This window comes from Mobula hypostoma, chromosome 17 (genome assembly GCF_963921235.1).
Source record: "Mobula hypostoma chromosome 17, sMobHyp1.1, whole genome shotgun sequence".
NCBI lineage: Eukaryota > Metazoa > Chordata > Chondrichthyes > Myliobatiformes > Myliobatidae > Mobula > Mobula hypostoma.
This window is the reverse complement of record NC_086113.1, coordinates 50161108-50185936: the sequence shown is the minus strand read 5'-3', so window position 1 is coordinate 50185936 and position 24829 is coordinate 50161108. Positions and strand designations below refer to the sequence as shown.

Sequence of the window (24829 nt, the reverse complement as noted above, 5' to 3'; positions counted from 1 at the left end):
TTGAAATCATGTCTGTTCTTGTTTCTTCTATCCCACTTTGTACTTAGTTCTGTTATAAGTTGTCTTGTGTCTGTGGTTCTAACAAAAGTTGATATCTGAAATGTGTATTTTTTTTCTTTAGATACGCTAATTGTATTTCAAGCATTTTCTGTGCTTTTTTCAGTTTTCTTGTTTTTGCCAGTAATATCCACAAATTAACTTTTGTGTTCAGAGTAAACTGAATAGTTGGCTGTTTATTACAAACTCCAAAGCAAATGCAATGTTGACACTGACAATATTTTGTGTTTTATTTGTGTTACTGATATATGCCAGTTGGCAAAAAAATTGTGTCCCTCTTAAAGCTTTATTGATTGTATCGCTTTCACTTAAGACTGGTCAGAAGTTTCTGCTTTTGTTAAAATTGTTGTTTAAACATATGTCATGTATATGTTTAAATGAGGAACCACTGAACAAGTGATTTGCAATCCTATCATGCTTCTAAATGAATTCATGATCTTTCAGAACACTTATAACAGTCACGGTTGTTGTTTACATATATTGCATGTAAATGTTGTGCTTCTCAGTTTAATTTTTATAAAAGTTTGGATAGATAATGGTGCCATTACTTTTAAAATGTCCAAATATTGTTGTAGTTTTATTGACCTTAACTAGTTGCTGGCAATTGTAATTGCTTGCATCCATCAAACTCTTGAACCAGAGAGGATAAATTCACTCTCTCATCACTGAACTGTTCCCACAATCTATGGACTCACTTTCAAGAACAGTTGATCTCAAATCCTTGAAATTTATTGCTTATTTATTTATTATTATTTTTCTTTCTTTCTTTGTATTTGCATAGCTTGTTGTCTTGCACATTGGTTGTCTGTTCTGTTCGGTGTGGTCTTTCATTGATTCTGTTGTGTTTTTTGTATTTACTGTGAATGCCCGCAAGAAAATGAATCTTGGGTTTGTATATAGTGATATATATGTACTTTGATAATAAATGTACTTTGATCTTTGAATTTTACTCTAATTCGGCTCCCCTGTGCGCCCATTTCAGGAAAGCTCAAGAGCAAGATAAAAAAGTGGTAGTTGCTGGATGTGTTCCCCAAGCCCAGCCACGGATGGACTACCTCAAAGGATTGAGCATTATTGGGGTATGAGTTTCTTCTAATGCATCATTTTCAGTAGTAAGTTCTTAAAGAGATTTAGATTGGTTCTTGGATAATTGTGATCCAGAGCAAACTTCTTCTCTCGGTTCAAACTGGCAATCTGAGCGTTTTACTTGGACTTACCTATTCATTGCAAGGTATAGTCTTCTGAGATGGAGCAAAATTTAGTTTCCTTTGATTCTTTTTTTTTACAGTTTGCAGGGTTTTAAACCGTTCAGCGAAGGTGGCCTCAAGAATTGCAGTCGGGGGGAATTAAGTTCAGTGTGAATGTTGGCTTTTTGCTTTAATGGAGATGGGCTTGGCTGGGTGAGAGCAATCTGCTTGCCAAGTATAATGAGACCATTAGTTTTGGCATATTAGCATACTGTGGCTATTTACATAATAAGGATATGGTATTAAGTTGGGTTTGAATTAACTTGAACAAAATGAATGTCTCTAACATAGTTTCTCTGAGAGGAGAAATTCCTGTGTCCCTCAATTTTAAATGACTGGCCCCTTATCTTGCAGTTATGTTCTGTTTGTGACTCTCCCGTGAGTGAAAACTCAAGTTCAAGTTCAGTTTACTGTCATTCAACCATACGCATGTATGCTGCCAAATGAAACAATGTTCCCCCAAACCAAGATGCACAACACAGTACATATAACTACACGCATAACACTCAAAATAGTAGTACCACAAATAAATTACAAATAATAAGTTGCATATATGATAGAAGTTTAAAAAGAAGTTAAAAAGTAAACAGTGTAAAGTCCTGACGAAGGGTCTCGGCCTGAAACGTCGACTGCACCTCTTCCTACAGATGCTGCCTGGCCTGCTGCGTTCACCAGCAACTTTTATGTGTGTTGCTTGAATTTCCAGCATCTGCAGAATTCCTGTTGTTTGAGTGTAAAGCTGCTGGCATTTCATACGTGATGAGACTTGGGTGGTGGCAGAGAGTTCAATAGTCTCACGGCCTGGGGGAAGAAGCCATTTCCCATTCTAACAGTTCTTGTCCTAATGCTACAGTACCTCCTACCTGATGGTGGGGAGTCAAAGAGATTGTTAGACAGATGAAAGGGATCATTTATAATGCTAAGGGCCCTTCATATGCAGCGTTCCTGATAAATATCGCTAATGGGTGGAAGAGAGGCCCTGATGATCCCCTCTGAAGTCCATGCAATCTTTTATAATATTACAACATTTGCACAACATTCGGACATTTACCCTATCAAACCCTCTTGGGATCTTATATATTTGGAAAAAAGTCTCCTCTCATTCTCCTAAATTTGAAAGATTGTAGGCCCAAACTAATTAGTCTCTCTTGATGAGGTAACCCTCTCAACCCACAGGTTCCTTTGTATGAAAGGTCTCGTTCCAAAATGTCGACAGTTTATTCCCTTCCAAAGACGTTGCCTGACTTGCTGAGTTCCTCCAGCATTTTGTATGTGTGGACTAGATTTTCAGCATCTGTAGAATCTCTTGTGTTTACGTTTTTGATGTTACTGTACCTTTTTGAGGTAAGGAGACCAAAACTGTGCAGTATTCAAAGTGAGGCCTCACCAACACCATGCACAACTGCAACAAACCCTCTCTATTTGTTAACTCCAAGCCCTTTGCAAGGAAGACTATAATGTAATTTGCCGCCTTAACTACTTGTTGCAATTGCTTGTCTGCTTTTTGTGATTCGTGCACAAGAACACCTAGACTGATCCATGCACTGCACTCAGATAAAGATCTGCCTTTTGATTCCCATACTGGTTCATGATCTTATACCTCCCCACATTAAGCTTCACTTGCCGGTCTTTCATCCACTCACTCAATCTAGCCATATCTCATTGCAAAATCACAGTTACTATATCACAACATGCCAAACCACCTACCTTTTATATTTGGAAACCTCACATACTATTCTTTCCTCGAAGCCATTAATGTAAATAATGAACAAGTGAATATTGCAGGTTAGGTACTGATAGCTGCAGTACATCCACTCTCCAGCTCTTGGTTTCTCAGGCTCCCCATTACCTCTTTGGTCCTCAGAGTCTTCATCTTCCTCCCACCCTTCCTTCCCTGAACATCCCAACCCTCCTCCTTCGTCTGACAACACCAGCTGTCCTCCCCATTTCTGATCCCCACTCTAATGCCTGACATATCTTCATCATTCCTTCGATCTTCCCCTCTTTGAAGTGGAATGAGCTGTCCTCAACAGCAGGGAAAGTTCTGCCCTTACCTTTGTCTCCCTTCACTCAACCTCAGTGAGTTCTGTACCTGCCATGATTCCCAGCTCCCCTTCCATTGCCTCCATCTCCAAGCCCACTTCTTTGGCAAGAATTCCTCAACCCACACTGATGACTCCTTCTGCCATCCCCAACTCTCCTCCTCATTTTGGACACCCCGCTCTGGATCATTTCATCTTTAATTACCGACAAGACATCAACCGGCTCAACTTCAGTACTCCACTTTGTTCCTTGAACCTTACTCCCCGAATGCACCATGCTTCACTTTCTCCGCACAAATTCCAACCTTATCAGCAAACCTGTAGCCAAAGGGGGTGCTATTGTAGTGTGGTGAACTGACCACTACTTTGCTAAGGCCAGGAGGTATCTCTCAAAGACACCTTCTCTGGACCCAATTCCGGACCATCAAAAAATTACGAAGAAACTCTTCTCGGACTTCTGACCCGGTACAGGTACTGATTACAACTGACGTCTCGATGACAAACACTGCCATCTTCTAAGAAGGTGGTACAGTTTGTCATCGAATTGTTGGTTATAATTGTAACCTCTGTGACCCCAACTGACTCCCGATGCCTAGGGTGAATAGCCGTCAAACCCACCAAACGGTGTGAGCCCCCCCATATATCAGCTGTGTCACAAATATCAAACAATATACAAAGTGCGAGTAACAAAATATACTTTATAGCAATTCTTAGTGATGGGTTAGTAGAAACAACTAAAAGAAAAGGCGCCACATAAATAAGTTTATCAGTCTTGTGCACATAATATTTTAATACATTGGAGCTCATGCCTCCGATTCCATCCACAACGTCCTTCCGAGACTTCAGCCACCACCCGAACCACCGAGGCTCGGTACCTGCCGCCCTGGAATCGCTGTCCGTTCCCCACAAGTCCGTCCTTTCCACTCGCCTCCAGAAAAAGCCCGCGAGCCCCAGCTCAGCACACACATACAAGCTTCCATTGGTTAGTTCCTCCATTATCTATAACTATAATCCAAACATTTCAGCTACAGAGAGCATTACCTCATAGTTAACATTACAAAGAAGTCATTTCATTATAACACTTCAGGGAAGCCATTTCGTAATAAGCAATTAACAGTTAACAGTCCATCTAATATTACTGAGAACCCTACATAATCTATACCTGTACCTGGCTGGAAGTCCAAGAAGAGTTTATTGATCATGTACGCCGGGAGAGCACTAGATCCTCTTTCATCAGTAAATTGTCTCCGACACCATCATTAACCTCATCAGTTTTGGAGACGTGCCATCCACTATCCTCTGCTACCAAACTCTGTTCCCTTTACTCCACGCTGCTCATTTCTACCTCCTACCCAAGGCCCATAAACCTGACTGTCTGGGCAGGCCCATTGTCTCTCTCTGCTCCTGTCCCACTGAACTCGTGTCCACGTATGTTGACTCCATTCAATCCCCCTTGGTTCAGTTCTTTCCCACCTACATCTGTGATCCTTCATATGCTCTCCATTCCCTGATCCTGACAGCCTTATTTTCACCATGGATGCTTAGTCCCTTACACAGCTATCCCCCATGCACTTCTATCCCCCATCAAGGAGGTCTTAAATCTCTCTGCTTCTTTCTCAACAAAAGATCTATTCAGCTGCCCTCCACCATCACCCTCCTTCATTTGGCAGACTGACCCTAGCCCTCAACAATTTTCTCACACTTTCTCCAAACTAAAGGTGTAGCCATGGGCACCCACATGGACCTTAGCTGTGCTCACCTTTTTTGTTGGCAAAGTTTAACAGCCGTTGTTCCAAGACTTCCCTGGTAACTACCCAGCTCCTTCTGCATAACATTGACGAGTGCATTGCTAAACTCGTTAATTTCATCAGTGTCGCCTCCAACTTCCATCCTGCCCTTAAATTCACTTAGTCCATTTCTCTCTCCCCTTTCTCGATCGCTCTGTCTCCATCTTGGAGACAAACTGTCAACGACATCTTTTGTAAACCCATAGATCCCATGACTATCTTGATTTTTCCCACCCTTTCTCATGTAAAAATGCTATTCCCTGTTCTCAGTTCCTTTGTCTCCTCCACATTTGTTCCGAGGATGAGGCTTTCTTTTCCAGGATATCAGAAATGTCCTCCTTTATCAAAGAATGCATTTTCTCTTCCTCCACCATTGATGCTGCCTGCATCTCCTCCATTTCCCATTGCTTCAACAGGGATAGAGCTCCTCTTGTTCTCACCAACCATCCCAAAAGCCTCCACATCCAATGCATCATTTTCTACCAATTCCATCACCTTCAATGGTATTCTACCACCAAAATCATCTTTACCTCCTCCCACTTTCTGCTTCCTGCAGGGATATCTCTCTAGATGATACACTTGCCCATTTGTTCCTCCCCACTAATCTCTGTCATATCCCTGCAAGTGACAGAAATTCTACACCTGTCCATTTACCTCCCTCACCTCCTTCAGGGCCCCATACAGTCCTTCCAGGTGTGGCAACGTCTCATCCTCGAATCTGTTGGGGTTGTCTATTGTATCCAGTGCTCCTAATGTGGCCTCCTCTACAGAGACTCGATGTAAATCGACCACTTTATCGAGCACCTCCACTTCATCCGCCAAAAGCGAAATTTCCCAGTGGCCAACCATTTTAATTCCTATCCTTATTCCCATTCCAACATGTTGGTCCATGGCCTCCTCTTTTGCCATGAAGAGGCCACTCTCGGTAGAGGAGCAACACCTCATATTCTGTCTAAGTAGGCTCCAGTCTGATGGCATGGATATTGATTTCTCATTGCGGTATTTTTTTCCTTCCCACTTATTTCTTCTTATATTCCCCACTTGGGCCTTTTACCTTTTCCTATCCGATTACCTGCCTATCATGTTCCCCGGTGCCCTCTCCTTCTTCTCTTTCCCCCGAGGTCCACTCTCCTCTCCTGTCCTATCAGGTTCCTTCTTCTCTAGCTCTCTACCTTTCCCTGTCCTCCTGGCTTCACCTATTACTTTCCTGCTAGTCCTCCTAGCCCTCTTCCCCATCCATTTTATTCTGGTGTCTTCTCCCTTCCTTCTCAGTCCTGAAGAAAGGTTTCAGCCAGAGATGTTGACTGCTTATTCATTTCCGTAGATGCTGCCTGAGCTGCTGAGTTCCTCCAGCATAGTGTGTGTTACTGTAGATTAACAGCATCTGCAGACTTTCTCGTGTTTGATCTCCCATCAATTCTTGCTTCTTTCTGGGCTGTTGATTCAAGGTTCTGCACTGTGCTTGATTTGAATTTCTGTTACTCTCTCACCAGTTACCGCTTTCCACTCTGAAAGCATCCATTTATTCCAACTCTGTTTTCAATCTGCTCTAACGTACTTCCTCTGACAACATGGGCTTTTAATTTATGCAGTAACCTCTTATGTGGCACTTTGTCAAATAACTTCTGGAGATCTAAATACACTACATCTGCAAATTAGTCTCTATCAACTGGCCATTAGAACCTCAAAGAATTTGATCAATTTTGTCAAACATGGTTTACCTGTCAGAAAACCACACTGACTGGATTTAATTATATTCAGCTTTCCTAAATGATTAGCAATTTCCTCTTTGATGATTGACTCCAGCATTTTGCCAATAACAGCTGTTAAACTAACTGGCCTAACTGTAGTTCCCTCTTCTGCCTTTTTCCTTTTTTAAACAAACGAATCATGTTGGCTATTTCCCAGTTTTCTGGCACTCTTCTGGAGTTTAGTGAGTCGTAAAAAATTTTAACCAATGAATCCACTATCTTTGTAGCCACTTCTGAAGCATGTAATTCATCTGGTCCTGGCGACTTGTCAGATTTTAATCCCTTGTAATTGGATCTTTATTCAACATATCTGTCATTTTTATTTTGTTTCCTGCTATTGATTCACCAGTCTCATTCTCGAAAAGCCCCGCTACCCTCTGTCTATTTCTATATCCAAAGAAACTTTGATTTTTGTTACATTGCAGACAAGCTTTCTTGTGAAATTAATTTTCTCTCCTCTTATGAGTGCTTTAGTCATCTGCTATTCCATCTGTAAAACTTCCCTGTCCTCTAACATTATCCCTTGCCAATTTGTATACCTTACTTTTCAATTTAAAGTTATGTTGTTCCTCCTTTGTTCACCTTGGATTGTGACCCTTTCTCATGTAATCCTAATTTTTGATTGGAATTAACTTGTTTGGAGAATTATAGACCAGCTGTTGAGTATTCTGCCACTGTTCATCTGCTGATCTGTGTCTTGGTTATCCAGTCAACTTCAGATAGCTCCTTCCTCATGCCATAATAGTTTCCTTATTTAAATTGAAGACACTGGGGTTCATAAGACCCTAAGATAAAGGAGCAGAAGTAGGCCATTCGGCCCATTGAGTCTGCTCCACCATTCAGTTATGGGCTGATCCAACTCTTCCAGTCATCCCCACTCCCCTGCCTTCTCCCCATACCCTTTGATGCCCTGGCTAATCAAGAACCTATCTATCTCTACCTTTAATACACCCAATGACTTGGTCGCTACAGCTGCTTGTGGCGTCAAATTCTGCTCAAATTACGTTTGGAATACAATCATTTTGTAGTTACACCCCCTTCTGGGATTTATAACCACAAGATCCCTTATAGTCCTTCCACATTATAGAAGACTAAATCTAAAAGTAGTCCTTTCCTAGGTAGACGGTGCAAAAAATGTACTGCTCTAAAATATAATCCCTGATGCATTCCATCATTTATTTTTATAATCAATATGTACAGTAGATTAAAATTTTCCAAGATAATTTTATTTCCCTTCAAACATATCCTGGATATTTTCCCACTCGTTCTGACCTCCCAAGAGGTCATCCATAGACTACTTCCATCCATGTCCTCATTTGTCTGTCAGCTCAAATCTCTGTTCACTGCTTTTATCTTATGACTCGGCACTGCTCTGGTTTTGTCCCTGATTAACAATGCCACCCCACCACCTTTCACCTTTAACCTGTTGTTTTGGAACAACACACTTATGAAATAGACATTATGTCATCCTCGTATTACTGACTTGTGTCAGCAGCTCATCTCTCTGTTTCCAAATGCAACATACTTTCAAAAAAAGAACATTAAGCTTTGATTTGTTTATAGTTACTTACAATGCTGGATTTGCTCTGATTTACAAACTTCTGTTTACATCTTTTGCCCTGGCCTATCTCACTGTGATTGTCAATGCCCCCCTCACTATCATCTGCCACTATTCTTTCATTTCCTTCTATGCTTGGATCTCCTCACCTTGTTTTAATTTTCTCTAGGACAGCTTGGTTCAGGTGGAGCTAATTCCAATGCAACCACTGTCTCCTTCTTCAGTACTAGTGCCAAGAATTGTATGAATCAGAATCCATTCTCTTACATGTGGCTTTGAACCAGGCGTTTACCTCTGTAATCTTATTTATCCTTTGTCAATTTGCATGTGCTTCAAGTAATTTTTGATGATTATTACCTTTGTGCCTGAAAAGGGTGCAGCTGAGAAGATGCTTCACTTGGATTGAGGAAAATGCCGTTTTCTGTGAATATTGATCTAAGCCATTATATTGAAGTTCCTTTTATAATCTAGAATTTTGTTTTTGTAAATTTTATAAAATCGAGTCCCCTGATGCAATTTCATTACATTGGTGAAATCCGGCGTAGATTGAGGGACCACTTCGTTAACAACCTTCATTTCATCCGCAACAAGCAGAATTTCCTGTTGGCCAACCATTTTAATTCCAATCCCCATCCCCATTCCAGCATGTTGATCCATGTCCTCCTGTACTACCATGCTCAGCTTAGAGGAGCACTGCCTCATATTCCGTCCGGGTAGCATCCAACCTGAAGGCGTGAACTTTGATTTCTCTAATATCCAGTAATTTCTTCCCTCCACTTTCTCTCTCTCTTCCATTTCCCATTCCGCTCTTACATCTTCTCTCCACCTGCCTATCATTTCTCTCTGGTACCCCTTTTTCTCCCCATCGTCTTCTGTCCTCTCTGAAAACATTATTTTTATTTCAGCTATTTACCTTTTCCACCTATAACCTCTTCAGCTTCCCACTTCATCCACCCTCCTCCATCCCCCTACCTTCCCCCTCACCTGGCTTCACCTTTCACCTTCCATCTTGTACTCCTTCCCTTCCCCTCATCTTCTTTTTCTTGTTTCTTCCCCTTTCCTTTCCAGTCCTGATGAAAAGGCCTAAAGCAAAGCTGTATGGAATTTCAGATCAACATATACAAAATGCTAGAGGAACTCAGCAGGTCAGGCAACAGTTATGGAAATGAATAAACAGTCATTTGACACAACAACCGTAGTGTCTCTGCTCAAAACATCGACTATTTATTCATTTCCCTAGAAGCTGCCTGATCTGCTGAGTTCCTCCAGCATTATGTGTGTGTAACTGGATTTCCAGCACCTGTAGAATATCTTGTGTTAATGGAAAGGAAAGAGGCTTTACCACATATACTGGATATCAAGCATAGCTTTACTGTGTGTGGTGATGGTGTTTCTTGCCTCATATTAAACAGTCAGTGGCATCATTGCTTTTAATATATAATAAATTTTACTTACATTCTTTTTGGACATTAAAAAACGAGGAAATTGGAAAGGTATCAAATTTAGATGAGCTTGCACACATAAGAAAATTAATGCTTTGTAAAACAGTTTCCCTTTTCTTGAAATTGAAATAGAAAAACTGCAAATTCTCAGAATTTGCCATGTTCTACAGATTTACTATGCTCAGATTGATCTAAATATGTTGGAATTAAAGTATTTTATCATGATTCTATAAATGCTATAATGTAAAAGGTTGTTTCCAGCTCTGCTTTGTTACTGAGAATTTGGAAGTAAGTGGGATGTACGTAATGCAGGTATTGAACACCTACAAATCACGGAAAACAATTTGATAAAAATAAGCATCACACAAAATGCTGGAGGAACTCTGCATTCCAGGCAGCATCTATGGAAAAGAGTAAACAGTCAATGTCTCGGGCTATGAGTCCTGATGAAACGTCTTGTTTTGAAACATTGACTGTTTACTCTTTTCCATAGACGCTGTCTGGCCTGCTGAGTTCTTGCAGCATTTTGTGTGTGTTACTTTAATTTCCAGCGTCTGCAGATTTTCTATATGGTTAAAAGTAAACTTACTGCCTTTGGCGGTAGTAATGGCAGTAATGGACATTTCCGTTGTAAAGCGATGCTTGTCGATTTCATTTGCCTCCAACTAATACCCTGCCCTAAGTTCACATGGCCCATTTCTAACACTTCTCTTCCCTTTCTTGATCTCTCTGTCTCCATCCTTGGAAATAGTCAGCTACTGATATCTTTTATAAACCTATTGACTCTCATAGCTATCTTGAATATGTCTTACCACTCTGTCACTTGCAGAAATGCTATACCCCTTTGATAGATTTTCTGTCTCCAGCATATCCGTTTCAAGGAAAAGGATTTCCTTTCCTTTCCTTTCCTTCAAAGAGCTGAGTTTCCCTCCCTGTTCCATTGATGCTGCCCTCACCTGCAACTCCTCCATTTCCCAGACATCCACTCTTACCCCCTCTTTCTACTTCCTTAACAGGAATAGTAGTCCTTATCTACTATGCCGTGGGCCTCCACATCGTTCTGCGTACCTTCTATCATGTTCAGTGGGATTCTATCACCAAGTCCATCTTTATCTCACACCCGCCCCATCTCCACAGGGATCACTCTCTCAGTGATACCCTTGCCCATTTAATCCTCCCCATTGATCTCCCTGCTGGCACTTATCCCTGCAAACAGAACAAGTGCTACACCCGCCCATTCACCTCCTCCCTCACCTCCGTTCAGGACTACAAATTTTTAGATACCCATCACAAATATTTGGATAGTACTAAAGTAGATGCTGGAAATTAGAAATAAAAGAGGAAAATGCTGGAAATATTCATCAGATCAGAAAAAAAACATAAAGCAAAACAAAACTGGCAATCAATATTTATTCCTGTAATATGTTGTAATTTTATTAAGTTGCTACTTTCTGTTAGCCATCATGAGCGGTGGTCAAAGTGGAACATGGTTCAGACTTTGTGTCATGAAATCTTAGCATGCGAATTATCAAACTTCATTACACTCACTTTGTTTTACTGAATGTAACTACTCCAAGACTAGACCATAACAAATGTCAGTCTTACTGAATTGGTGGATGTGCGATCATTCAACAGAGTAAACCATTTGATTTTTAACCAGCTGGCCTGTGCTAGTCATCTGCCTTTGAACAGTCGAATTCCTCCAGCATAGTATGTTGTTACTCCTTTCCATAATTTACCAATTGCATAAGGGTGACAATGTCATAAGGTATTGGAGAAATAAGCAGGTGATAACAGAAAGAAAATAAAAAGGGAAAATGAGTGTTAAAATTGATATCCTGAAATTCAAGAGTGCCATATCCCAAGACGTGGGAGAGACATATATTGTTTTGGGGCGAAGAATGACATTGAAGAAAGATCTTCACGGCAAAAAATCAACTAAGAGTTAAATTGAATGGGAATGAGGAAGTGAAGACAGGCACTTTGATAAGGTGGAAAGAAAAATACCTTTTTTTGGTAGAGAGAAGAAAAACACAGTTTGAGAAATTAAAATGTGAATATCTATTGCAGTTGAAGTAAAAATATAATCTCTCTAATCTGGTTGAAATCTATTATGCAGGGTTAACTGGGGTAAGGTATCAAATTGATCAGATAGATATTTTCTCTGTTGTGAAATAGTTTCTATTGTAGCTTAGCTATCTGTTTAAATATAGATGGGGTTAAAAAAGTAATTTTCTGTCATACACTTAATGAGAGTGTGATAATGTATGGACATTGAGCTCCACTCTGTTATTCGGTTTAGTTGCAGCAGATTTAAAGTGCACAGAAACAGAGGCATCATTTTATAATTTAACGTGATGTCATTGGACAAGGGAGTTTAAACTCAAGAAAACAGTGGTGCTAGAATGTTTGTGAACCCTGTAGCATTTTCTCTATTTCTGCATAAATATGAGATAAAGAGAACTCAATTAAATAAATAACCATAAAAACACTATACTTGTTCATTTATCTATTGAAAAGAATGAGTTGGGTTTGATTGAATTCTCTATCTAGTTTCAGGACTTGCTTGAAGATCTGATCACATTTTAGGTCATATTTATGAGGAAAAGAGAACATTCCAATGGATCCATAAACTTTTTAGCACCACTTTATAAAGGAGATCCAATGGTTATCGAATTTGAAAGTGGAAGGTATTTGCTTGTGTAAACTGGAAGAAATGCAGAAATAGAATCTGGAAGTTCTGAATTCATTAGTGCCTTGAGGGAATCTTGGGGAAAACCACACTAAAGACTATTTTAATAATGGGTTATGTGCAACACACCGTGTCCTACTTCTTTACTGTGCAAGCCCAATTTTGCTACTTATTTAGTTCAAATCTTGGGTGAGACAAAACAAGATTGCTATAGTTGACTTCAGCTTCTACTGTATGCTGAACAAAAAACATACATGTGTAGTAGTAACAGTGAGGAAGGGAATTTTAGTTGAACTAAGAGAACTATTCTGTCTTCAGATTCATACATGTGCCCATTCAGTTATATCTTTCCCAACAGTATTCTAAGTTCATTAAGTGGAATATTACAGTCGGCCCTCCTTATCTGCGAGTTCCGCATGCGCGAATTCAACCAACCGCGAATTGAGAAAACCCGGAAGTGCTCTTCCAGTGCTTGTTGTTCGAGCATGTACAGACTTTTTTTTCTTGTCATTATTCCCTAAACAATGCAGTACAACAACTATTTACATAGCATTTACATTGTATTAGGTATTATAAGTAATCTAGAGATGATATAAAATATATGGGAGGATGTGCGTAGGTTATCGTGGATCGGGAACGGAAAAAAACCGAAAGTTCTCTTCCTAAGTAAGGCGGAACAGGTACATCCGGTATTATTTAGCGTCAGTTAGTCAAACGTTTGTCTTAGTATATAGTATATATTTTACCTTTCTATGCATATAAAACACTTAAGGAACGTATGTCTCAGCGCCGGGCGATTCAGTGACAGACTGCTCCCGAGTGCGCTCTCCATCCATGCCGGGTTGGTGTGAAGGATCAAAAACCCAAAACCCCAAAACTCAACAATTAAACCACTGCATTTCTTAGTGATAATTGTAGCTTCCATCGGGGCAGGGCCTTTCTCACTTTATCCTTTAAAATTGTTCTGATCATTGACCGACTGTAGCCTAATGCTTTTCCAATGACCGATGGCTTTTCACCTCTTTCTGATCGCTTTATTATTTCCACTTTATTTTCAATCGTGATCGAGATTATTTTCGTGAACAGAAACACAGCAGATTCAGAGCTCCGCCGCCGGGTCCTAATGACCACCGCATTGAGACAGGTTAAATAAGGTCCGGGGTTCCGCTGGGTCCTAAGGTCCACTGTATTGAGCCTGGTTGAATAAGGGACTTGAGCATCTGCGTTTTTTGGTATCCGTGAGGGGTCCCGGAACCAATCCCTCGCGGATAAGGAGGACCGACTGTATTCTTATTCTTTGGCAACCTTCAGGATTGAATATAGCTTGCTTCAGATTCCACTGATTTGCTCGTGGAAAGATCCTCTTAACCTGCAGTGAAGACACAAGAGACTGTAGATGCTGGAATCTAGAGCAACAGACAGTTGCTGCTCAATTCAGAGGTCCTCCAACAGATTGTTTGTTGCTCTTAACCAGCAGTTACTAAAGTGGATTATGACAAGATTATTCACAAACTTTAATTGCAAATGTTTTTCCCTTCAGGTTCAGCAAATAGATCGTGTAGTTGAAGTTGTGGAAGAAACAATTAAAGGTAAGTAGGTGGCCCCCTTTGATTTATATGTGTGCATTTACAAACTTTTTTCTGTATTAGTATTCAGTTTCTTATCCAGTTTATGCTCTAAAGCAATATTTTGTTATGAAGTTAGTTTCGTGTAGTTTTCCATTTCATTTTTAATCATGGTGGATATCCTTGTTTTGATAAAGTTTAATTAGTATTTTAAATTTAACTTGAAGTGGTTGAGTATGCTATATTATTTACTAATCTCACACAAAACTGGAAATAATGCCATGTATCTAAGTTTAATATTCTAAAATCGTAGTGTTTGCTGATTTTGTTTTAAATCTTTAATGACGAATAGCCCTTCCTCTTGTTTTGTAGGACACATTGAAATCATTTTCAAGAGATTTTGCCTTAAACATAGAAACATAGAAAACCTACAGCACAATACAGGCCCTTCAGCCCACAAAACTGTGCCAAACATGTCCCTACCTTAGAACTGCCTAGGGTTTACCCATAGCCCTCTATTTTTCTAAGGTCCATGTAGCCATCCAGGAGTCTCTTAAAAGACCCTATTGTTTCCGCCTCCACCACTGCCGCTGGCAGCCCATTCCACGCACTCACCACTCTCTGGGTGGAAAAACTTACCCTTGACATCTCCTCTGTACTTACTCTCAAGCACCTTAAAACTATGCCCTCTTGCACTAGCCATTTCAACCCTAGGGAAAAGCCTCTGACTATCCACACGATCAATGCCTCTGATTATCTTGTACACCTCTATCAGGTCACCTCTCATCCTCCATTGCTCCAAGGAGAAAAGGCCGAGTTCACTCAACCTATTCTCATAAGGCATGCTCCCCAATCCAGTCAATATCCTTGTAAATTTTCTCTGCACCTTTTCTATGGTTTCCATGTCCTTCCTGTAATGAGGCGACCAGAATTGAGCACAGTACTCCAAATGGGTTCTGACTAGGGTCCTATATAGCTGTAACATTACCTCTCGGCTCTTAAACTCAGTCCCATGATTGATGAAGGCCAATACACCCTAGGCCTTCTTAACCACAGAGTCAACCTGCGTAGCAGCTTTGAGTGTCCTATGGACTCGGACCCCAAGATCCCTCTGATCCTCCACACTGCCAAGAGTCTTACCATCATATTTGACCTACCAAAATGAATCACCTCACACTTATTTGGGTTGAACTCCATCTGCCACTTCTCAGCCCAGTTTTGCATCCTATCAATGTCCTGCTGTAACCTCTGACAGCCCTTCACACTATCCACAACACCCCCAACCTTTGTGTCATCAGCAAATTTACTAACCCATCCCTCCACTTCCTCATCCAGGTTATTTATAACAATCCCAAAGAGTAGGTGTCCCAGAACAGATCCCTGAGGCACACCACTGGTCATCGATCTCCATGCAGAATATGACCCGTCTACAACGACTCTTTGCCTTCAGTGGGCAAGCCAATTCTGGATCCACAAAGTGAGGTCCCCTTGGATCCCATGCCTCCTTACTTTCTCAATAAGCTTTGCAAGGGGTACCTTATCAAATGCCTTGCTGAAATCCATATACACTACATCTACTGCTCTACCTTCATCAGTGTGTTTAGTCACATCCTCAAATCCTTGTGGCTCTTTAAAAACTCTCTTCTTAGTTACCCACTTAGGATCGAGAATGACCTGCTTCCACTCCACTTCTGTGGGATCTGAAATAACTGATGTGGTCAATGTTGGACTCCTAGTCTCTGCAGTCATGGACACAAAGTACTTGATGGGGCATGAACTTGTTCTCAGTGCCAATCAAAAATGTTCCTTCTTTGCTTTGAGCAGTTGAGGGCCAGGGATTCCCTGCAGTTGATGAGAATGTTGCACATTTACAAGGAGGCTTACAAAATATACACAAATCTCTTTAACTGTTTACCTGACAATCTATCTTAAGTGTAACAGAGCTTTGAAAAGAAAATTGTTTTGGGGATCCCGAGTGGGACGTGTGACTGACATGGCCTACCCAATCAAGTATAATTCGAGCCTCAGTGCTGATCATTTGGAGAGGGAGAGGACATTTGTGCTGTCAGTGTAGTTGGAGTATTTAGCAGAAATTATACTGTATATTTCTTCAGTGCCTGCTGTGAGTAGTCTAGATTTAGATAAATACGAAAGAGGAAAGATTTTGTTATTTATACAGTTTTTTTTCTCACACATCCAAAGACTGTACTGGCTTCCTGTTGATGAATTTCATCTTTGGCATCTGACTTGAAGTATTATGTATAGTTTTGGTCATTCTGTTATAGGAAAGACATTGTTTAAATGGAGAGGTTTATGAGGATGTTGCCTGAACTAGAAGGTTATAGGAGGAGGTTAGCCATATTGGATCTTTATTTGTTGGAGCATAGGAGAATGAGAGGTGACCACATAGAAGTTCATAAAACCATGAGGATATTGGTAAAGGGAATGTTCAGAATAGTTTCACCAGGGTTGGGAACTCCAAAATTAGAGAATACAGGTAAAAGATAAGAGAGGAAAGATTTTAAAAAAAACACCTGAAAGGTAACTTCTGCCAGAGCACATGGTTGAAACAGGCACAATTGCAACATTTAAGAGGTATTTGGAAAGGTATATAGAGGAGAAAGGGCTTGGAAGATTATAGGCTAAGCACAGATAACTGGGACTAACAGTGGTCAGCATGGACCATTTAAGTCAAAGGGTCTTTTTCTGTGCTGTATGACTCACTGCCTGCTGAGAGATGATTCACATGATACAGAAGCAACCCATGTTTCCTGAAGTTTAGCTTTGTCCTTTATTGTCAAAGATGGTATTACACTTTATTAAGATCCTTATATCCTTGAAGCCAATCTTGTTCCTTTAGTAGATTCTATGAAGTATTTATTTAGTAGATGGAGTCCACTTACATTTTCACTTGTTGGTCGTATTCATGTAGTTAAAATGATGATTTTACCAAAATTTTTATATTTATTTCAGAATATTCCTGTTTTTTTGACTAGGAAGTTTTTTGATCAGATTGATTCTATTATTTTATCTTTTATTTGGAATAGTAAAAGACCAAGAATTAGTAAATGTCACTTACAAAAATTGGAAAAGGATGGAGGTCTTGCTTTGCCTAATCTAAGAATGTATTATTGGGCTGTTAATGTGCGATACATGTCTGTTTGGTTATACTGGGTTGATAAGAGTGATTGGCCAATTTGGGTAGACCTGGAACTGAAAGTTGTAAAACAGTTTTATTTAACCTCGTTATTGGGAGCTGCTTTACCTATGCAATTAGTTGAAGTTGCTAATTTAAACCTGTATCCTGTGATTAAGTATTCCTTACAAATTTGGCTCCAGTTCTGCAATTTTTTTAATCTTAAAAAATTTAAACTTTGTAGTTTAATTTATCGAAATTACTTTTTTAAGCCTTCTTTGAGTGATCCAATTTTTTTACTTTGGAAAAATAAAGGTTTTAATTCTTTTTTGGATTTATTTAAAGAAGATAGATTGATGTCTTTTGAACAATTAATTGATACATTTTCTCTTTCATACTCACACTTTCTGCAATACCTTCAAGTTAGACATTTTTTACAAAAATATTTTAAGTAATTTTCCTTACATATTGGAGGCTGACCTGTTAGATACTATTATGAGTATGAATCCTTTGATCAAGGGTTCTATTGGAAGAATTTATTATTTATTATTACAATGGGATAAGCGTCCTTTATCTAAGATTAAATAGGATTGGGAAAAGGAACTTAATTTGACTTTTATAAAGGAGGATAGGATGCGGATTTTGAAGTTGGTTAACTCTTCAATTTGTGCTGCCCATTCATTGATTCAATTTAAAATTGTACATCGTTACCATTTGACGAAGGAGAGACTTTCTAAAATCTTTTCTAATGTTGACAGTCATTGCGATAGATGTAAAACTGAGATAGCTGCACTGACACATATGTTTTAGTCTTGTTCTATATTGGAACAGTTCTGGAAGTCGGTTTTTTCAACAATTTCTAAAGCACTTAAAATTAATCTACAACCTAATAAATTAACTATGCTTTTTAGAATAATTCTTCAAAATATTCATGGTATTTCTGTGTCTGACCAACATGTTATTGCATTTGTTACATTGATAGCTAGGAGGGCCATTTTGTTGAAGTGGGAGGATATATCAGCTCCCACTTTGTCACAATGGTTCTCTCAAGTGATGCTATGTCTTAGTTTGGAGAAAATTAGAAGTCGAACCTTTGAACCTTTATTTGATTTTGAGAAAAGATGGGGCTCATTTGCTCACTATTATCATTTGAGCTAATTGATATAATTTTTCCATGATCTAACTGCAAGTGTTTTAGTATATTTTCTTTTCTTGCTGACGGTTTGATGTTTATTTTTAGAAGCTTTTTGTATGACACATGACTCCGAGGTTGTACACCTAATGGGTTCTTTTTTTTTTCTCACTTTTCTGCTTAGTTGGTTTTTTTTGTTATCACAAAATTTTTTTTTCAATCGTTAAGGTAATGTCTTTTTTGAGACATTGAGACATAGATAGATAGATATATTTGTGAACGCAGATCCTTATTTTGCCAGCTTTTGGACTTCAGGGGTGCTGTCTGTCTGCTTCGTGTCTGTGTACTCACTGTCATGAACTTCAGTTCTGAATGCAATTTGCTTAATTTTTTCATTGAGGCAGAGATGGATAGATATACTTTATTGATCCCCAGGGAAATTGTGGGTTTTGTTACAGCCGCACCAACCAAGAATAGAGCATAAATATAGCAATACAAAAAACCACAAACAATCAAACAACAAAATGCAAACTATGCCAGATAGAAATAAGTCCAGGACCAGCCTACTGGCTCAGGGTGTTTGACCCTCCACGGGAGGAGCTGCAAAGTTCGATGGCCACAGGCAGGAATAACCTCCTGTGACGCCCAGTGTTGTATCTTGGTGGAATATGGCCGGGGTCCATCAGCAATAAGTTCAATATCCGGTCTACAAACACGTTCCCCGATGGTAATATGATCCGGATTGCACCATCCGTTGTTAACCAGAACTGTATAATATAACAATAAAAAGATTTGAAAAGAAAGATGGTATTGCACAGTGAGTGGAAGATGATAGGAGCCCATGTTAAATGCAAAGCCCATCCTCTTTCGTATGCTTTGGTGAATGAGTCAACAATAATTCAGATATCAGCTTTGAAACACGAGGGAAATTTTTGGGGGCACCCAAATTAGCAGAGGAGCTGTTTCATTCCCATTCACTTGATGGAGGAAAAAGGGTTAAGAGGAGTCAGAGGAGTACACGCAGAGTGGTTGGTGCTGTTCTTTATGCTTTCTTTGAGTTGCACCGTGGTGAGGATTATGCCCTTATGTGAATTTAAGATTCAAAATAGTTAATTGTCATTCTTCAGTACATTATTGTAAAGTTGGCGCGTGGCCAAGTGGTTAAGGGATTGGTCTAGTGATCTGAAGGTCGCTAGTTCGAGCCTCAGCTGAGGCAGCATGTTGTGTCCTTGAGCAAGGCACTTAACCACAAATTGTTTTGCGATGATACCGGTGCCAAGCTGTATCAGCCCTAGTGCCCTTCCCTTGGACAACATCGGTGGCGTGGAGAGGGGAGACTTGCAGCATGGGCAACTGCCGGTCTTCCATTAGGCCTGTGCCCTGGAAAACCTTCCAAGGTGCAAATCCATGGTCTCACTAGACTAACGGATGACTGTATAAGTGTAAAGGAGAATGAAATGATTGTTACTCTGGAACTGATGCAGCATAAAAAAAAACATAATATGCATAAAGAACACAATAAAAACAATAAAAATAAATATAAATAAATCCTGTAAAACACAATGTTATATGCTTTAAATGATTGTACATAAAGTGATGCTAGGTGATGTGTGTGTAGTGGTCTTGGGGTGTGTTAATTGGTAGAGGTGTTGAGCAGCTTGGCAGCTTAGAGTAAGTAACTGTTTTTGAGTCTAATTGAGTCTGCACTGTGATGGGTGGAATATCTTCTGAGAAGTGGAAAGGAGTAGTAGAGCAAAGGAAAGAATACGTGGCTGAAGGCAAGGAGACCATCTGTATTGGTATTGATTGGTATTGTTGGATTTGCTATCTTTCTTGAAAATCATGATGACTGTGACATGTCTGAATCTTCTAAAAGCAGATTTTGTGCATTTGTGAACGCAGATCCTTATTGCCAGCTTTTGGACTTCAGCAGGGGTGCTGTCTGGCTGCTTCGTGTCTGTGTACTCCCTGTCATGAACTTCAGTTCTGAATGCAATTTGCTTAATTTTTTCTGCACATTGGGTGTTTGACAGTCTGTTTTAATAGCTTCTATTGGCTTTCTTTGTTTTGTGGTTGCCTGTATATAGCATACATACTTGAATAATAAATGTACTTTGAACTTTGTCTGTTTCTTTGGTCTTGCTTTTTTAAAATTTATCTTAAGACCTCAGTTTCATTTCTTTGATGGTAGAATGTGGTGGCTATACGATAGCATCAATGTCGTTTACTTCAAGGATAAAGTTGCAGAAATAGTCTATAGTCAGGGGAGCAGACAGGAGATTTTGTGGACGTGAGAAGGACACCCGCATGGTTTGTTGCCTCCCGGGTGCCAGGGTCCGGGATGTCTCTGACCGGGTGCATGACTTCCTGGTACGAGAGGGAAAGCAACCAGAAGTCGTGATACTTGTTGGGACCAACGACATAGGCAGGAAGAGGGATGAGGTCCTGAAGTGTGAGTTTCGGGAACTAGGCAGAAGGCTGAAGAACAGGACCTCAAGTGTGGCGTTCTCAGGATTGCTGCCAGTGCTACGTGACAGTGATGGTAAGAATTGGAGGAGATGGCAGTTGAATGCGTGGCTGAGGAGTTGGTGCAGGGAGCAGGGTTTAGATTTTTGGATCATTGGGATCTCTTCTGGGGAAGGTGGGACCTGTACAGATTGGATGGGTTGCACCTGAACTTGAGGGGCAGCAATATCCTTGCAGGTAGGTTTGCTAGCATGGTTCGGGAGGGTTTAAACTAATTTGCAAGGGGGATGGGACCCAGAGCGATAGAGCAGTGAAAGAAGTGCATGGAGTAAAGCCAGATCTAACATATAGAGAGGCTTTGAGGAAAGAGAAGCAGAATAAACGGTGTAAAGACAGTAAGGTAGAAGGGCTGAAATGTGTGTACCTCAATGCAAGAAGCATCAGGAACAAAGGTGATGAACTGAGAGCTTGGATACATACATGGAACCATGATGTAGTGGCCATTACAGAGACTTGGCTGGCACCAGGGCAGGAATGGATTCTCAATATTCCTGGATTTCAGTGCTTTAAAAGGGATAGAGAGGGCGGAAAAAGGGGAGGAGGGGTGGCATTACTGGTCAGGGATACTATTACAGCTACAAAAAGGGTGGGTAATGTAGCAGGATCCTCTTTTGAGTCAATATGGGTGGAACTCAGGAACAGGAAGGGAGCAGTTACTCTACTGGCGGTATTCTATAGGCCCCCTGGTAGCAGCAGAGATACAGAGGAGCAGATTGGGAGGCAGATTTTGGAAGGGGTGCAAAAATAACAGGGTTGTTATCATGGGTGACTTTAACTTCCCTAATATTGATTGGCACCTGATTAGTTCCAAGGGTTTAGATGGGGCAGAGTTTGTTAAATATGTCCAGGATGAATTCCTGTCATAGTATGTGGACAGGCCGACTAGGGGGAATGCCATACTGGATCTAGTACTAGGTAATGAACCGGGTCAGGTCACAGATCTCTCAGTGGGTGAGCATCTGGGGGACAGTGACCACTGCTCCCTGGCCTTTAGCATTATCATGGAAAAGGATAGAATCAGAGAGGACAAGAAAATTTTTAATTGGGGAAGGGCAAATTATGAGGCTATAAGGCTGGAACTTGCGGGTGTGAATTGGGATGATGTTTTTGCAGGGAAATGTACTATGGACATGTGGTTGATGTTTAGAGATCTGTTGCAGGAGGTTAGGGATAAATTTGTCCCGGTGAGGAAGATAAAGGATGGTAGGGTGAAGGAACCATGGATGACAAGTGAGGTGGAAAATCTAGTCAGGTGGAAGAAGGCTGCATACATGAGGTTTAGGAAGCAAGGATCAGATGGGTCTATTGAGGAAAAGAGGGAAGCAAGAAAGGAGCTTAAGAAGGGGCTGAGAAGAGCAAGAAGGGGGGCATGAGAAGGCCTTGGCGAGTAGGGTAAAGGAAAACCTCAAGGCATTCTTCAATTATGTGAAGAAAAGAAGGATGACAGGAGTGAAGGTAGGACCGATTAGAGATAAAGGAGGGAAGATGTGCCTGGAGGCTGTGGAAGTGAGCGAGGCCCTCAATGAATACTAATCTTTGGTATTCACCAATGAGAGGGAACTTGATGACAGTGAGGACAATATGAGTGAGGTTGATGTTCTGGAGCATGTTGATATTAAGGGAGAGGAGGTGTTGGAGTTGTTAAAATACATTAGGACAGATAAGTTCCCGGGGCCTGACGGCATATTCCCCAGGCTCTCCACGAGGCGAGGGAAGAGATTGCTGAGCCTCTGGCTAGGATCTTCAGGTCCTCGTTGTCCACAGGAATGGTACCGGAGGATTGGAGGGAGGTGAATGTTGTCTCCTTGTTCAAAAAAGGTAGTAGGGATAGTCCGGGTAATTATAGACCAGTGAGCCTTCCATCTGTGGTGGGAAAGCTGTTGGAAAAGATTCTTAGAGATAGGATTTCTGGGCATTTAGAGAATCATGGTCTGATCAGGGACAGTCAACATGGCTTTGTGAAGGGCAGGTCGTGTCTAACAAGCCTGATAGAGTTCTTTGAGGAGGTGACCAGGCATATAGATGAGGGTAGTGCAGTGGATGTGATCTATATGGATTTTAGTAAGGCATTTGACAAGGTTCCACATGGTAGGCTTATTCAGAAAGTCAGAAGGCATGGGATCCAGGGAAATTTGGCCAGGTGGATTCAGAATTGGCTTGCCTGCAGAAGGCTGAGGGTGGTGGTGGAGGGAGTACATTCAGATTGGAGGATTGTGACTAGTGGTGTCCCATAAGGATCTGTTCTGGGACCTCTATTTTTCATGATTTTTATTAACGACCTGGATGCGGGGGTGGAAGGGTGGGTTGGCAAGTTTGCAGACGACACAAAGATTGGTGGTATTGTAGAGGATTGTCAAAGATTGCAGAGAGACATTGATAGGATGCAGAAGTGGGCTGGGAAGTGGCAGATGGAGTTCAACCTGGAGAAGTGTGAGGTGGTACACTTTGGAAGGACAAACTCCAAGGCAGAGTACAAAGTAAATGGCAGGATACTTGGTAGCGTGGAGGAGCAGAGGGATCTGGGGGTACATGTCCACAGATCCCTGAAAGTTGCCTCACAGGTGGATAGGGTAGTTAAGAAAGCTTATGGGGTGTTAGCTTTCATAAGTCGAGGGATAGAGTTTAAGAGTCGCGATGTAATGATGCAGCTCTATAAAACTGTGGTTAGGCCACACTTGGAGTACTGTGTCCAGTTCTGGTCGCCTCACTATAGGACAGATGTGGAAGCATTGGAAAGGGTACAGAGGAGATTTACCAGGATGCAGCCTGGTTTAGAAAGTATGCATTATGATCAGAGATTAAGGGAGCTAGGGCTTTACTCTTTGGAGAGAAGGAGGATGAGAGGAGACATGATAGAGGTGTACAAGATAATAAGAGGAATAGATAGAGTGGATAGCCAGCACCTCTTCCGCAGGGCACCACTGCTCAGCACAAGAGGACATGGCTTTAAGGTAAGGGGTGGGAAGTTCAAGGGGGATATTAGAGGAAGGTTTTTTTTTACTCAGAGAGTGGCTGGTACGTGGAAAGCACTGCCTGAGTCAGTGGTGGAGGCAGATACACTGGTGAAGTTTAAGAGACTCTAGACAGGTATATGGAGGAATTTAAGGTGGGGGCTTATATGGGAGGCAGGGTTTGAGGGTCGGCGGAACATTGTGGGCCGAAGGGCCTGTACTGTGCTGTACTATTCTATATTCTATCTTCTAAATAGCTTAGGTTTTGGAAGAAAAATTGATGTCCTTGTAATTATAGCATTTTTCAATACAGGTTTCCCCCGCCATCTGAAGGTAGAGCGTTCCTCTGTAATGGTTCGTAAGCCGGAATGTTGTAAAGTGAAGAAGCAAATCATGCCAAATAACACACAAAACCTAAAATAACACAGTAACATATAGTAAAAGCAGGAATGATATGATAAATGCACAGCCTATATAAAGTAGAAATTCTTTTCTGCAATCATGGCTGCGCTGTCCACTGTAGCGAAAACCTCATGCAAGCACAAATGCTCTCGGCAGAAACACTCTCTCCAGTAACCTTTAAGCTATGAAGCTGCCAAATCATACCAAATAACACATAAAAATACACAGCCTATATAAAGTAGAAATAATGTATGTACAGTGTAGTATCACTTACTGGAATCAGGAAGACAGCGAGCACACATGATGGTGTGTTAGGAGACTGGGGTGTCATCTCACCGTCGTCTGTTTCCATCAGGGCAGGCAGGTCATCTTCTTCTATGTTGCCTGCCTCGATGTCGAAGGTCGATGTTCGTCGTCTGCTGTGGCTAATGTGGAAGGCTTGAAAAACGACAGTATGCTTGACTGCTTAGCCTCGCGCATTTTTCTATCATACAGTTCTTTGTAAGCACTCAAACCATCCTACAGTTCTTTGTAAGCACTC

General features: G+C 40.8%; 1 protein-coding gene across 2 annotated transcripts in view; it reads left to right on the top strand.

The window, feature by feature from the left end:
• Positions 1 to 24829, top strand: part of cdkal1 (CDK5 regulatory subunit associated protein 1-like 1) — a 522933-nt gene that overhangs the window by 107770 nt on the left and 390334 nt on the right. For both annotated transcript variants that reach the window (XM_063069880.1, XM_063069879.1), the window contains exons 5-6: positions 1040 to 1136; positions 14117 to 14165. In XM_063069880.1, the coding sequence (XP_062925950.1) occupies positions 1040 to 1136; positions 14117 to 14165 (146 nt within the window). The remainder of the gene's footprint in view (positions 1 to 1039; positions 1137 to 14116; positions 14166 to 24829) is intronic.